This window comes from Synchiropus splendidus, chromosome 13 (genome assembly GCF_027744825.2).
Source record: "Synchiropus splendidus isolate RoL2022-P1 chromosome 13, RoL_Sspl_1.0, whole genome shotgun sequence".
NCBI lineage: Eukaryota > Metazoa > Chordata > Actinopteri > Syngnathiformes > Callionymidae > Synchiropus > Synchiropus splendidus.
In genome coordinates, this window is record NC_071346.1 from 15,477,028 (window position 1) to 15,491,324 (window position 14,297).

A 14,297-nucleotide genomic window follows, 5' to 3' on the forward strand; every position below is an offset into this window, starting at 1 on the left:
ATATTTATTACTATTATTACTCTGTAGTATGCATCTTAAAAGACCTTTGCACATTGCAAAAATAAAAATAAAAGTAAAAATAAAAATAAAAATAGTACAGTCCATCAGTGCCAAGGAATGTGAGAACCAACAAAACAGCATGAGTAAGAATAGAAATCATCCTTGTAAAATGACTAAACAATATCACATTGTCATATGATTATTCCAATGCTGCCTGACTAGAACGTGAAAAGTGAGTGTGAGAAATAGATAAAGAATCCTTCACAAGAATGCAATTCAAGAAATGCTGTGATTTAAATCAATACAGTCTGTGGAACATGAATTTCAGTCTTCGGCTCTGTTCAAAACGGGATGTTTTCCATTATTCCGTTGCATGCCTTGACTTTCGTTTGGTGAGGAAGTGGAAAAGGAAAAGATCAGACTTTAATCACTGTCTTGTGAAACAACAAAAAACATTCTGCAATTCTGTTTCAACGGCACACAGTTGTCATCATTCCAGCTTTAGTTTCAGCTTAAGATCGCCATCTCACTTGAATAATAGATCACGTAAACTTTGAGCAAATGGTTGTACAGCTTGAAGTAAGAGATGTGAGTCACAAAATACCATTAGAAATGCAGAATCTCTTCTTCATGTTTGTGTGTATTGAAATGTGCGATAACTTTTAATGTCCTTGGTGGGTTTGTTTTAAACAATGAATCCTGGTTCCCTTAACTTCTTCTTCATCTACTGTGGCTTGTATCTGCAGATTGTATGTCTGTTCTTCGTCTGGAGTTCAACCGACCAAATATGACTGCGCATTCTTTCAGTAGTCTGGAGGTTATGTTGTCATGGCCGGTAGCTTGTGCGGCATTTATGATTATAATGCGTCAAAGGTGTTTCAAAAGCTACTATTTTTAGCTGTAGAAACCATACTTCTCCAGGGGCATGAATGACAGACACACTGTCATACAACTGTGATGGTGCCTCTCGTGTAGTATTAGAAGCTACACCGTTTTGTTTGCCAAAGTATTTAAGAACACAAGTAGTCTTTGCCCAACTTCCTCTTTGCTCACACTATTGCCAGCTGAATCACGAAGGATGAATTCATCGACTTTGACCCACTCATGTTGAGCGCCTGAATGTCATTGAAAATCTCCCACTTGTAAGTTTGCAATTTGGTAACCGGATCAATTTCCAGATGGTTTATAAGCTTGGATGCTGCCAACACAAAAGACAACAACAAACAACGCTATTCAGAAAAGAAGAGATATGTTAAAAAGGAAACATGAGCTCCATCATATATTCCGTCAAACACAAGCTGAAATTATGAAGCGGTGCAGTGGTCAGCTCCACTCCGTTCATTAATAGTACATAATGTAGGCTCTGTGTTAGTCACAGCTGGATGGATATTAAGTCAACCACAGATGTAGAGTGATCGCTAAATAATATATGATTTGTTCTTCTCTTGCTGCCTTGCCACACCGTTTACTTCCACAAATTGTGCATTTAGTGGGCCTAGACTGTCACGTCAAGTAAGGGAGTAATGTTGAACGTAGCAATTGGTTGTATGAGGTTCGGCTCAGAGAAAAAAAATACATTAAATAAATAAATAAAAGTGGTAAACATAGTTTTATTCAGGAATTCCTAGCTGAAATAGTAGCTACACTACTGTACTCAAACAGTATAATAAAGATATTGTCAAATAAATTTGCAGTGTTTTAGATGGCTGACAACTTCAAGAAGGCAAAGACCAGTACGAATGTTTTAGGCACGTTGTTTTGCAGTGACAAAGGAACATAACATCAGCTTGCACACTTAATACAGGAAACACCCCAAAACGGTATTCACAACTGCTGAGACTACATAGTAGGCCTCATTCCACAAAATGGAATGAAACCGATTCAAATGGAAAACTGCCCAACTTGAAAGACAAAAGGCATTGATCAATCTAGAGGAGAGGAAATAGGTTCTATCATTTTCAGACATTTCTGATGATGTGATCAGATAAAAGAGAGTCTCCAGACTTGTGCAGACACCTATGATGCATAATTTAAACTTCAGACATTCACTTTTAGATCATTCAAACTGTGTGTGGAATAAAGAGAAGAGTCCATCCTCCAAACGAATGCATGACCTTGATTTTAGCAATATATATATATATATATATATATATATATATATATATATATATATATATATATAGATAGATAGAGAGAGAGAGCAAAAGAGAGAGATGTAAATCACAGCGTGTTGTCGTGTAAAATTACAAAAGTGATTGAGTCACAACAATTGCAACTCTGTTTGATAAATATTAAAAGCAAATGTCATCAGGACACAAACATGTTCCCCACTGGGCTCATTTTAAATGATGATGATTTTATATCATTACTTGTAGATGGGATGGTAACAGCTAAGCTTGTGTTTTAAAAATGATTAGTGTCGCAAAACTAAACTAGCAAATCTAAAATGATACAACAAAGGGAACAAACGCAAATCAGGTTGAAAGAGATTTTTTGTTTTGTTTTTCGTCTCCCAATTAGGGGCCTCAGTCTCAGGAGCACTTTATGATTGACACGTTCTTGTCATTTACTTTGGTTGTAGCTGTGTCTGAGATGAAGTTCTGACATTTTAATTTCACCCTTTAGTTTCTAGCTTCTCACTGAGGACGTGATCTGACATGCAAATGACCTCGAAAGTTCATAATATCATGAAATTCAAAACTTTAGGAAAGTGAAGATGAGGGGATTTGCACTCAATATAACACTGAGCGGACGAAATGAATGCCCTGTGTTTAGTATTGCAGATATATTCGATACATTTTGGACATGACAAGCTTTAACATAGTACATAAATATTAAATGTGTTTTAAGGAAATTGAATTTTAAGTCAATTATTTAAAGAACAAGTAGTGGACGGCCAGTACATTGCAGGTGTACTCAGGAGTGATTTTTGACTGCTGAGATAGAAAATACCTAAAATGTATTATTTATTTATCTTCATCATGGGTCATAGGTTTGGTATATGTAGAACACATTAGCTACATTTTAAGGATGTAAAAATAAGGTTGTTCAAATGGCAGCCAACAAACTCCAAACATCAAGGTAAGAAAATAAAACGTGTCAAGATAAAACGTCCTCCAACTGTGCCCACAATGTTGTATCTCAGTCACCCTCGGTGCAAACTTCATTAATCTTAACTTCACCGCTAGTTTTATCTCTGATGATCACACTCACTGATCTCTCAAAAGATGTAGTCACTGTCATGTCATACTACTATTTCTGGGACAGTATCACCACTAGGTGTCCAACGCTATTTGCTTGGTTATCAAAGTTAATGTCTTTGATCCTTATGTGCCTGTGGTCAGCGAACACTGGTTCTTCACCACGTACCTGTCTCTGGGTCGCACTGATGCTCACACGGGTCCAGAAGACGCCGACCACACAGTTCATTGGCCCATGGTCCGCTGGCATTCTGCTGGTAGTACAGTAAGATCTGGGCAGGGTTCAGCCAATCGGATGCATCCAACTGACTCCCCTGGAGCAGAATGAACCTTGACCCTGTCGAGGATAGAAAAAATCTGACTAAATGACTGAGCTGGAATGTGTAACAGCACTGTCACTTCAAATGTCAATGTCACGCATCGCCTATTGTTTTGTCCATCTGTTAGTTTGGTTTTATTTTGGTGAGGACTGTCTGGTCTTCCTGTGTGCAACTCGTCTCTCTTGTCTGTGTCCTCCTCTAATCCCTTCATTGCCAAGTCAAGTAACAGGCTGGTCGAGTTCCATCTCATCTAGTCAAGTCATTATCTCGTCTTGCCCTGCAGTCCCCATGTCAACTTAAGTCTTGTCAATTCATCATCTCATCTAGCACAGTCAAGTCTCCAACTCACGTCAGGCCAAGTCAAGAACAGTCTGGTCGAGTCTCACCTAGTGAAGATTAGTCATTGGTCTAGTCAAGTCATCGTTGTGTCAAGCAAAGTTAAGTCTTGTCTTATTACATCTTGTGTAGTCATTGTCAAGTCATTGTCTTGTCTCGTCAAGTCTTTTCTACATCTCATTCTTCTCTCAACTTGTTCTTGCCCTTCTTCTGTGTTGCCCCTTCAGGTTTATGTTATGAATAAACACCGTGATTTAACTAGAGCCTGCTGTGTCTCCTGCTTCTGGGTCCTAACCAAGCAATAGGTTACTGTGAAAAGAATTTAGGCCAAATGAATTGCTTTTGTCTAAAGCCACCTTTCAAATTTGTATTTCTTTACTCAATCATTTTTAGGGCAATCTGAGTCGTCATCATGGATGATTCATAGAAGGCATTTAACTAACAAAAATATAGCTGGTTTTAAGACATTTTTGTCGTGCAAAACATTCACAATTCGGCACTCTTAAGACATGCATATAAATGCCATGATAGTGTTGAAATATACAATAAATACATATTTTGGATTTTGCTCATTTTCCAGTACGAGCAACTCAGATATGAAGGAAAAATCTTTGTTTGACAAGCCACTTCCTTTTTAAGAAATATGTTTTCAAAAAATACTTTAATTGTGGCTAAATCTGGCATGGGTTGCAAAGTTGAGAGAGGTGTGTGCTTAGGTTTATGTATGTGTAGTGCGTTGGTGTGCCTGTGTCAGTGCGTCACCATGCCCAGACTCAATTTAACCTCCAGTTATTATCATTGCAGACAGCCAGCTGAGGCTTCCCCCAGAGTTTCCCTACAGCCACAAACTTCCCCCTCAAGACGTTTTTCCTTTTTGCTTTCAGTTAAGAAAACATCAGGTCTGAATTGGAAATTATATTATTTCACGCTTTTCTGGCAGCAATATTAAAAAAAAATATTACATGTTTGCTGTGCCCAAAATCAGCCTAGTCGGGTTTCTGCAATGCAGTTTTAACCTTTTATCCTCTGCTCATTTAATGAACACTATAAACTAAGCTCACATACAGTACAGGTTGGTCAGTGTCTTATAACAAATACTGGACAAATACAGCAGAATGCTGCATCAATTGTTTTCCAGGCTTTCAGAGTTGTGAAAGTACCTGCAATTCTTCACCTTAAGTCACACATTTTTGTACTTCTGCAGCTTTACATTTTGTAGTTCCACATAAATCTTGCCTCCAAGGCTCCCCTGTGAAATATCAAGTTCACATATCATCTGCTCAGCAGCAACTGTTATTCTGTAAATATTTCAAAGATGTGACACAACTGGTATACATATGTGAGCCTTTTAAGGGATCAATGAACCAAGTTACTTCGCCCTACCCATAAGCACTACTCATGAAGGCATGTCGTCTCTGAGAATTGGAGATTCATCTCCATTATCTTTTTTATTATCGCCGCGGGTCACAATTTCATTCAGTCCAAGTGTGTATATTGAATGGACAGCGGATGTAAATCTTGTCTTCGGATAAAAAAGTTGCATTTTCTTGGCAGATGTGAAAGATATTTTTCGTGAGGAGAGACAAACGCACAGCTGTTGGCATCTTCTCCCAGTGGAAAGAATCCAGATTCTCATTTGATTCACCATGACATCGAATCATATCATACGAGATTGCAGCGAGGGTTATGGAAACATCCCTAAATCGATCCCAGTTTTGTGATTCAACTGGCGAAGTTGCAATCTGTCATCTGTGCTCTCAAAGTTTTCTCTTGAGAACTTGCGGTGCCTGGCTGAGATGCTGATCACAGTGGAAAGGCAGCAACGATCCGAATGAAATTAGACCAGTGGATGAAAGATGAGTGAGCACGGTCACAGTCTACAATACGTCTGCACTGCTAGCATGGGACCATGACAATTGAGCGATGCCAATGAGCCAACAGGAGCTGGCATTTGGCCTGGACTGTGTCTTTTTCTGAGATGAGGTGCAAGGCATCTCCATCAGTGTGATGAAGGGATTGCAGTGGGTTGTCCTTGGGACCTGGCCTCAATGTGCTTTGAGGCTTCAAACGCACATCTGTTGTGGGGTCTCACATCGGACACCTGGGGAGCGGGGTGAACAACCTGGTATCTGTCCATGTCTTTGAAAGTGCAGAAATATCAGCACAAAATACACCGGACACAATGTGGGCGTTAGGTTGGACAGAGAGAGAACAAGATTACAGCTCTCACTGTAAAGGCTTCTCTATAATTATCTGTCAAACCCTTGGATGCATACAATGTTCAACATGTGTGTTATAATTATGTAAATGAATACCTTTACTCCGCACAATAATTCATGCCTTTTTTTTTTTTTACACGGGAGACATGATTATTTGAGGTGTTGCCACATGTAGTCATTCATATAAAGAAAGTGATACTGCAGTCCACTTGACACTGGCTCTTACAATTTTACATTTATCTTCGACATGCTCTTCAGTCGATCAGCAATGTTTGGGAAGTTCACCAACCTCCTCTTGGATTTATGATGCACAGATGTGACAGAAGAGGTGCACCAGAAGATTCAGCGGCGGAAACTAGCGACAGTATCTCGTTCAATCGAAACACCTCGAATACTTCATCTGACTATTACATTGAATGGATTTCCACAAATGTCTGCCTGCATCTGTATTTCCCGCTTCATCAAACGCACTCCACATCGTCGACACAAAGAGTGGCCATTGAAATCGGAATTAAAAAGACTGACTGAGTGGAGACATGAAGAGCACGACAGAAAAAAAGTCCTTCATAATTGGAACAATCGAGTCAATGATTATGCCAAGGAAACATCTTATTAAGTACAGTCCATATATTCCAGTTTGTTATATGTTTGCTCCAGACAACAGGGAACCTTTGTAAGTGCACAAGTTCCTGGTCCACTGATCACACTGATGCACAAGACACATCGGAGCTAGGATGATAACTACAACAACAAACATGGAGGAATCCCTGAACAAAAGCAAAAAAACAACTATATATATATATATATATATATATATATATATATATATATATATATATAAAACCACAGGAAATCAGAGCAAAGGAATGCGAAAAACTACACAAAGAAAAAAGTTTTGACAGTTTGAAAACTCAACATACCATGATTTTCCCTCCCTAGCTGTCGAGCACCAGTGCGAAAGCACTTGATGTTGGTCCTTGAATTCCTCCCCCAGAGAGGGTGATTTGAGAAATTCCATAAGTGTGCTAATCCAAAGTGCGAGGACTTACCGTCAGCAATCAGGTGCTCAGGAACATGCAAGATCACTCGAACTGAGAGGCTGCAGGACATATGGGAGGCGTAAACCAGGCTGATCACGCAGCTGATGACACCGATTAGCGTCAGGGTGGTCTTACTGAGGGGGCTCCGTGGAGAACCTGCTGCTGGGAGCAAACACAAAAAAAGAGGAAGCCATCAAGTCGACGACGACACAAGGCTCTGGCCTGACTTTATTCCCCCATATGCAGGTTATGCCATAAACAGACATGCAAACAGGAACACATACGTTTACAGACTGCCAACGCAGCTAGTCAGTTTACAGGACGGCTTAGTGCCCGTTGGATGAAAAAAAAAAAACCTCAAGCCTTCAGGAGGTTTCAGATGAGGCATGGCACTGAAATAAGGTTTACCTTTGAAGGGGATTAACATCAACGCTGGAGTGCGGAAGGGAAAGAAGAGAGATGGTTCTAAATAAGATCAGTTTGAAGATTCTATTGCTTTCCTCGCTGCCAAACTGGGAATGTTCTTGTGGATTGAAAATGTGAAATGTAGCCTTCAAGAGGAACTGCTCATAAACTGCAACCCTTTGCAACGATTAAAATACTCAAGGTCAGTCAAGAATAACAATAAAAACCAGAATACAAAATATGACGATGCAGTCACATTAGTTCAACCCAGACTGACACTTTCACCCAAGCCAGATCAGAGCTTAAATTCGAAAGTTCACTGAAAATATGTGGTTAAATAACACTGTATGTGAGAAACACTGACAAACTATAGATGGATGAAAAATCTACACCATTTGTCCCACCATGTAACAGAACAAATGATACACATAGTATCCTCAATTTTTCCAGATGCTAAAAAGTTTAAATCCCTGTTTAGCTAGTGTTGCACCCGTTTTTCCTACACAAGCCCTACAGGCTTAAAAAAACAAAGCAAATTAGAGAGTAAGGAAATTCAGGATAAAAAGGTCCAGGCTCGGGCCCTTCAAAAACCTACATCCTACGTAATCCTGGATTTGTATAGCCTGATCCCTCCCCTTTGCTGAAATACCTTTGAATGTCATCCTCGAAACCGAAACACGAAAGCACAGTTGTTGCTCCAGTTTTTTTTTTTCCTATTCTATTCTTAAACCAATTAAAGGTGTTGGGCACACTGCTAAGGGCTTCACTACACATGTGACACCTGCGCATATTACCGAGGAATAATGGGCTTGCAGGCATTGAAAACATCTTCTGACAGCAGAATTTATTTTAAGGGCATTTGTTGATTTTTTTTTTAAAATCTGTTCTCTTTTGCTCATTATTGTACATGAAAGCTGCAAGGACATGACATGCTGACATGCTGCACAAATCCACTCTGACAGTTTTAAAAAAAAGCTACAGATTGAGAAATAATATTTTTCAGAAATATTATTTCATATTTTTGGTTTATTTGTCTTTTTTCCACTGTATTCTTATGGGATTGCATTCAACGAAATTGATGTGGCATGCTCAATCATGGCCAAAACATTTAAGTGTATGAAACATTCACACAAGTTGGTGTCCTGCAGGAGACTACATCATGAGCACACGCAACACTGTAGGCAAGTGCCTGCCAAAGGTTATGTGTCATGCTTGGTGCCAATGGGAGTACCATAAGACGATGAGGTAAACTGGAAGTGTTTGAGTCCTTCTTACCCCCTGAGCCCCACGCGCTGTTGGCGTTACCATTTCTCATACCTCGACTCCGGCGGCGACTGCGATTTGGGTCGGTGTAAAAGGCCAGCTGAGGCTCGCTGTCTGCCTCTGTGCCAGAGTCCCCGTCTGGGTTCAAGAATGTTGAACCCGCTGTTGGGAGTCACACAGAAGTAACACCACCAATAAAAAAGAATAAATAACTTGATCATGATGGAGAATTTACTCTCACAATCTCATAAATGTGAGCATCAGGCAGCCACAGAGGAAGCCACAGAGTATAAATATTTAATCAAAGCAAGATATTGATACTGAAGTGTGGAAGTTCCATACGCGTGTCATGATATCATGTAAGAGACAAGGCCATAAGACCAAGCAAACAAATGCAATTGCCACTGCTCATAAATGTGTGCAAAAAGACATAGAACAATGGAACCATGAAAAAACATGGGACTTTTTTTTAGAAGGATTAATTGTCTAAATGTCAGTCTTAAACATAATACAAGTAGCAGCTGCTGGAAATAAAAATGTGTTAAAAGTATTTACATTAAAAGTATTCAGTCCAATTCTTCATACTGCGTCAAGAGGAAGCACAGTGCAAACAGATGCATACCCCAAATCTAAACCTTGGTGGTCACGGACCACTATAGAAAACCCAACACAAAACTACACGTAATTCAGTCAATAGCTAAAGACACTTGTCTGCTTGTCAGTTTGTGTTAGTATGTTCTTGTACTCTAATTTGAGAAATTGCTGTGGAAAAAAAAATAAAACAAAATGAAATAAAAACAGAAAACCGATGCTCAAAAACTGTCGATTACATTTGAGAATACAAATAATGAAAGCAAGTCTACTGGAAAGTGTATTGTTAATAGAGTGGTTGATCAATAAACATTTTAGGTTTCATATTTTTTTTAAATCTAGTCTCAACAAATTAATCCAGAATCTGAAGGCACATGGGGCTGAATGTTTTATTGTCATCATACCTATCAACCACTTCAATTTCCCGTGCCCAATAACCTGAGTCAGTGATGTGCAGCCTCACCCTAACCCCTACTTTTGGAATGTCACATGTGAAGGGAAACATCTGGCAGCATTAAAACACCAATGCGTCAACATGGAACACGACAGTTGACTTTGGCAACAACATAGTTGGCAAAAGTCTACTTGAAAATAGTCGCCACCTTGGGAGGGAGAATGTTTTGGCCAACCACAAACCTCCTGTCATGGCTGCTGTTGATCTCACTTGATATGTCCTTTTGCATTTGACATTTACATCATTCTGAAAAATGATCATTCCTATCAGTCAGGGAAAGAAAAGGCATTATATAAAATAGGGTCCATAATGTTTAGTCTTCCGTGCATTTATCGTCACATAAGGATATTTATCATTGGCATTATTATCTCCCCTCTTATCGTTTTACTTCAGCAGTGCAAAGGAGAAGCAGCCAATTTATCATTATTATTATTATAAAATACTGATCAGTATGTTATATTACTATGTAGAATCAAAGGTATATCTCCATCTCTGGTGGGACCAGCTCAGTGTCAATGAGATGCTTAAGAGCCATCTATGTGGCCGAGCCATATTTTGGAGAGTAAAGTCAGTTATCTAAACTGGAATTCACCTTGTGACAAGAGGGACACTCACAACACACTTATCTTTAAATTTGAACAGCCTATGCAAATGCCAAGTAAAGCTTAAATGAGGATGCCAGGCAGAAACTGTTTCAATGATCACCATCACAAGACTAAAAAGTCCCTCATTCTGCGAGGAAGAAAATTGAATCTAACCTAATCTAAAATGTCATAATGGCCACGTAGTGACGTTAGCCAAATCAGTCACTATTTTATTTTTTGTTTGTTTTTCTCCTCATTTTATTGCTGATTTTTTTGTGTTGAATTAGACTTAATATTATACAAAATACTATCATCAACAAAACTTACTCACGTGACGAAAACAAGTCAAGACGCAACGTAAACAGTGGTCAGGCGATAAACTATAATAAAACACACAAAGCAATATTGTTGACACAAAAAACGAGACGAAATGTGGTTCACGAATAAAAACAACGTTGAAGATTGTTCTCATTTCCGTTGACTAAAATTAGAAGGGAGGAAATAACTTTATCATGTATGGTGGCATTGCACTTATTTTGTAGCACTGTGCCAATGCAGGGAACATCACTTCCTCAATTCCCATTTCTAGCAAAGTCATGATGCTATTTGCATGAAGAGAACAAAATGGAATGTATCATAGAGAAAAAGGGGACCATACGCGGCTACAAAATCACCAGCAAGAACTCTCAATTTAAGAAGACACCACAAGGCCTTCCATGATGAAGTTAAGGCACGAATGTTACGTTTCTCTCTGTTTCAGAAAATGTGTCAATCCATCATTCAACTCAGGAGGCTGAGTTTACTGGTCACATTGCTTTAATATTAGATGTAAAAACAACGGTGAGTTACTAGCACGTGCATGTGTGTAAAGAGAGGTTAAAGTACAACCTTTGTTGACTTGAACTAGACCAAAATGTCATTTTTTTTGTACACTAATATTGGTTTTTATTTAGTTAGAGTAATCTTTGACTATTTTAGATTAAGATGCTAAAATGTTTTGCCATGAAAAGATGAAAAAGATGATGATTGTGACTAAAACTATGGACTAAAATGACAGAAAGACTAGACTAAAACTAAAATTCTGGTCATTAAGAGTAATGCTTTGTTTGCAAAATTACATGATACTTCTTTGTCCATGTCTTTTAGACTACAGTATTAAAAAAAAAAAACAGTCCTCACTAGGATGATATGCGCAGTGAGTAATACAGTGGAGAGTATCTGCTCATGCGGCACATCTATGATACGTTTCAAATGAGCGCGTTAGCTAAATATAGAGGACATGAATCGGAGCTGGTCTTACAAGTGTGAGCGGATTGAAAATGAAAAAAGCGTGATGAGGCGCGGAGGAAATCCATCAAAGCAAGGAGTTGCTCCCTCAACTGGATAAATGTGAAATAAAATTCATGCTAATATGAATTACTGACAAGCTCTGCGAGAAAAAAACAAACAAAGCAAATCCCTAACCGATGTACAGTACACAAGATTTGATTACACTGGAAGCGATCCCTCAGAAACAATGAGGGGATGAAAATGTGTTGGCAGTAGCGTTAGTCAGAGCGACAGAGTGGGACTTTTGTTCTGACAGCTGCTTCATCTGCTTTTCATATACTATTGGTTTTTAAAACAATATTCCGTGAGCTAATGAATGCGCAACACAAGCGCTGTTGGCAGCCATAGCTATCTGACAACGCAGATGTTGCTGCCGCACTTGTTTTCTTCTTCAAGACTCAGGATTTAATGAAACAATAGTCAATTCAAGCACATTACAGGCTGTCGCAAAATAATGTGAGTTCTATCCCCCAGTAAAATGAAAACAGCTTAAACATCAGAAAAGCAAGTGTAGCGTTTCACTTTGGAAAAAGTGTCTACAACTTTTTCGTGTTTTGACTGAGTCGTGAGACACAATACGGGTAAGTGAATACACTACAAGTGCATCATTTCCGAGAACGAAAACATCCCGTTATTTGTGTCAAAGATTAAAAATAGCTGAGAGGAAAGGCACAAATTCACGAGTGCATGAAGCTGATCTAATTGTTTACTTGGAGAGCCTGCCACTTATCCAACATGCTTCGCAGCATAAAAATGTGTACCTGAAAATCCATACAGGGTTTTGTCCGCGTGTGTGCTCGCTGTTCGCATTAGGGAGCAAATCCCTGCTATTTGTATGCACCAATCAGACACAGCTTAAAGAATCCCAATGCATCCACGAGGATTTGTTCCTCTCGTCTTCAGTTTTCAGCCTCATAGGTGCAATTTGCATTTAGGATTCTATTAAATGAAACAAGTACTTGCTGTGACTGATGGTGTGAATTAAACACAATAAGATTAAGTGTAATTTGAAATGTATTATTGGATTCTATGGTGTGTCCAGAAAAAAAGAGATATATTGCATAAATATTGCACAAATTCCGTCAAAGATGGACAACATTGAAGATATTTCCTCAAAAGCAAGTACAAACCTTTTACTATTAACAATGAAAGCAAATCTTGAAAACTCCTGCAGCTCTGCAGAAACATGCCACAATAAAAAAAAACATTTTACATTTAGCATAGCATTTAGTGTGTTTGTGTGATTATGCCTATTAAGTCAGAAAAATGAGGAGAAACCAGGAGTTTCTCAGTGGGATTTTCTGTTTACAACGTGTGTGGTCATGCTCAGTGAGAGATGGACCTTTCCAGCTCCAGGGCTTTACTCTTTTACAAACAGTATGGTCCTGCTGACTCTCCGTGAGAGAGAAGCACATATTATCTTCCTCTGACAGACCCATGCACAGGGAACAGGTTCCAGACTGATCTTCTCCGAGATGGATGTCTACGTCAAAACTGCCACCCATCTGAATAAACTTGGGTTGAAAAACACTGTTCCAGAACTCTGCTTCAACTCCTCATCGTTGGCCGGCTGCGCAACCCAGGGGGGTCCGTCACCGATAAATCCTCCAAACTGCTGCACCGTTTCAAGGGCAGGTTAAAACTAAGCTTGAAATGTTTCCGAACATGAAGCAATCTCAAAACTGGAGATGCACATTTGAGTGAATATCTGAACGCATCAAGGGGGTCCTCTGGACTGACAAACATCATCTGTGACCTCTGGCTTAACCACGGATGTATTTATGTATGATGCTATAATCCTGAGTGTTCCTACTTTGGACATTAGATCTATCATCTATGCTCACAGACTAGTTTGTTTAGTTTATTTATACTAGTTTATTATTTGTTATTTTCATTTTACACCCCAAACCAATTTACATCTATTTTTATTAGCATGTATCTAATCTTATTTTACTTATTTGGTGTGCTTTGAAACCTCATTTTCAATGCAAAAAAAAACAAACAAAAAAACAAAAAAAAGCATGTTGAGGCATGGAAAGGACGCGCAGTGGAGCTGTGCTTCACAAAGGGAGAGGATGGGACATTGGCAAATGTGTAGCCATTTATGACACTGATAAATACACAGCTGAAAATTGGGGGAGAGAATGTTGATTTGTTCCATTTTTTAATTTCTATGACGAAATATCCTCCAATTATTCAGTGCACACCACCAACGATCCAGTCATGACCAGCCCTTTGAAAAGAAGTGTCATGCTGGGAGTGGACCCATATCTCATCAGTACAGCCTTCTCTCTCCTCAGTCTCCCTTCACACCGTGACAATCAGCGTTTCACTTTTGTTTTTTTATGAATAGAGTCAGAAAAGACTTACGACTCAGTAGGTGAGGTTTGTGAGAAAGCATGAAAATCATCCCAGCCTCTCCCACTAAACCTATCCACAGGAACAAATGGCTAACCTTAACCATGGCTCTGAACCAACCATAAACAAGATGACCTTGTTATTTTCCTACTTTCCTCCTCACAGACATTGGCAATATAGCTTTTCTGACTGTGATAA

The 14,297-nt window shown here is 39.1% G+C and overlaps 1 protein-coding gene across 7 annotated transcripts in view; it reads right to left on the minus strand.

Annotated features, from left to right (window-relative positions):
* Positions 1–14,297, minus strand: part of astn1 (astrotactin 1) — a 294,106-nt gene that overhangs the window by 232,989 nt on the left and 46,820 nt on the right. For 2 of the 7 annotated variants that reach the window (XM_053882617.1, XM_053882618.1), the window contains exons 6-9: positions 8,796–8,945; positions 7,524–7,547; positions 7,125–7,274; positions 3,370–3,537 (exon numbers count right to left, since the gene is read on the minus strand). In XM_053882617.1, coding sequence (XP_053738592.1) covers positions 3,370–3,537; positions 7,125–7,274; positions 7,524–7,547; positions 8,796–8,945 — 492 coding nt within the window. The remainder of the gene's footprint in view (positions 1–3,369; positions 3,538–7,124; positions 7,275–7,523; positions 7,548–8,795; positions 8,946–14,297) is intronic. The other 5 variants (XM_053882621.1, XM_053882623.1, XM_053882619.1 and 2 more) reach the window with 3 other exon arrangements.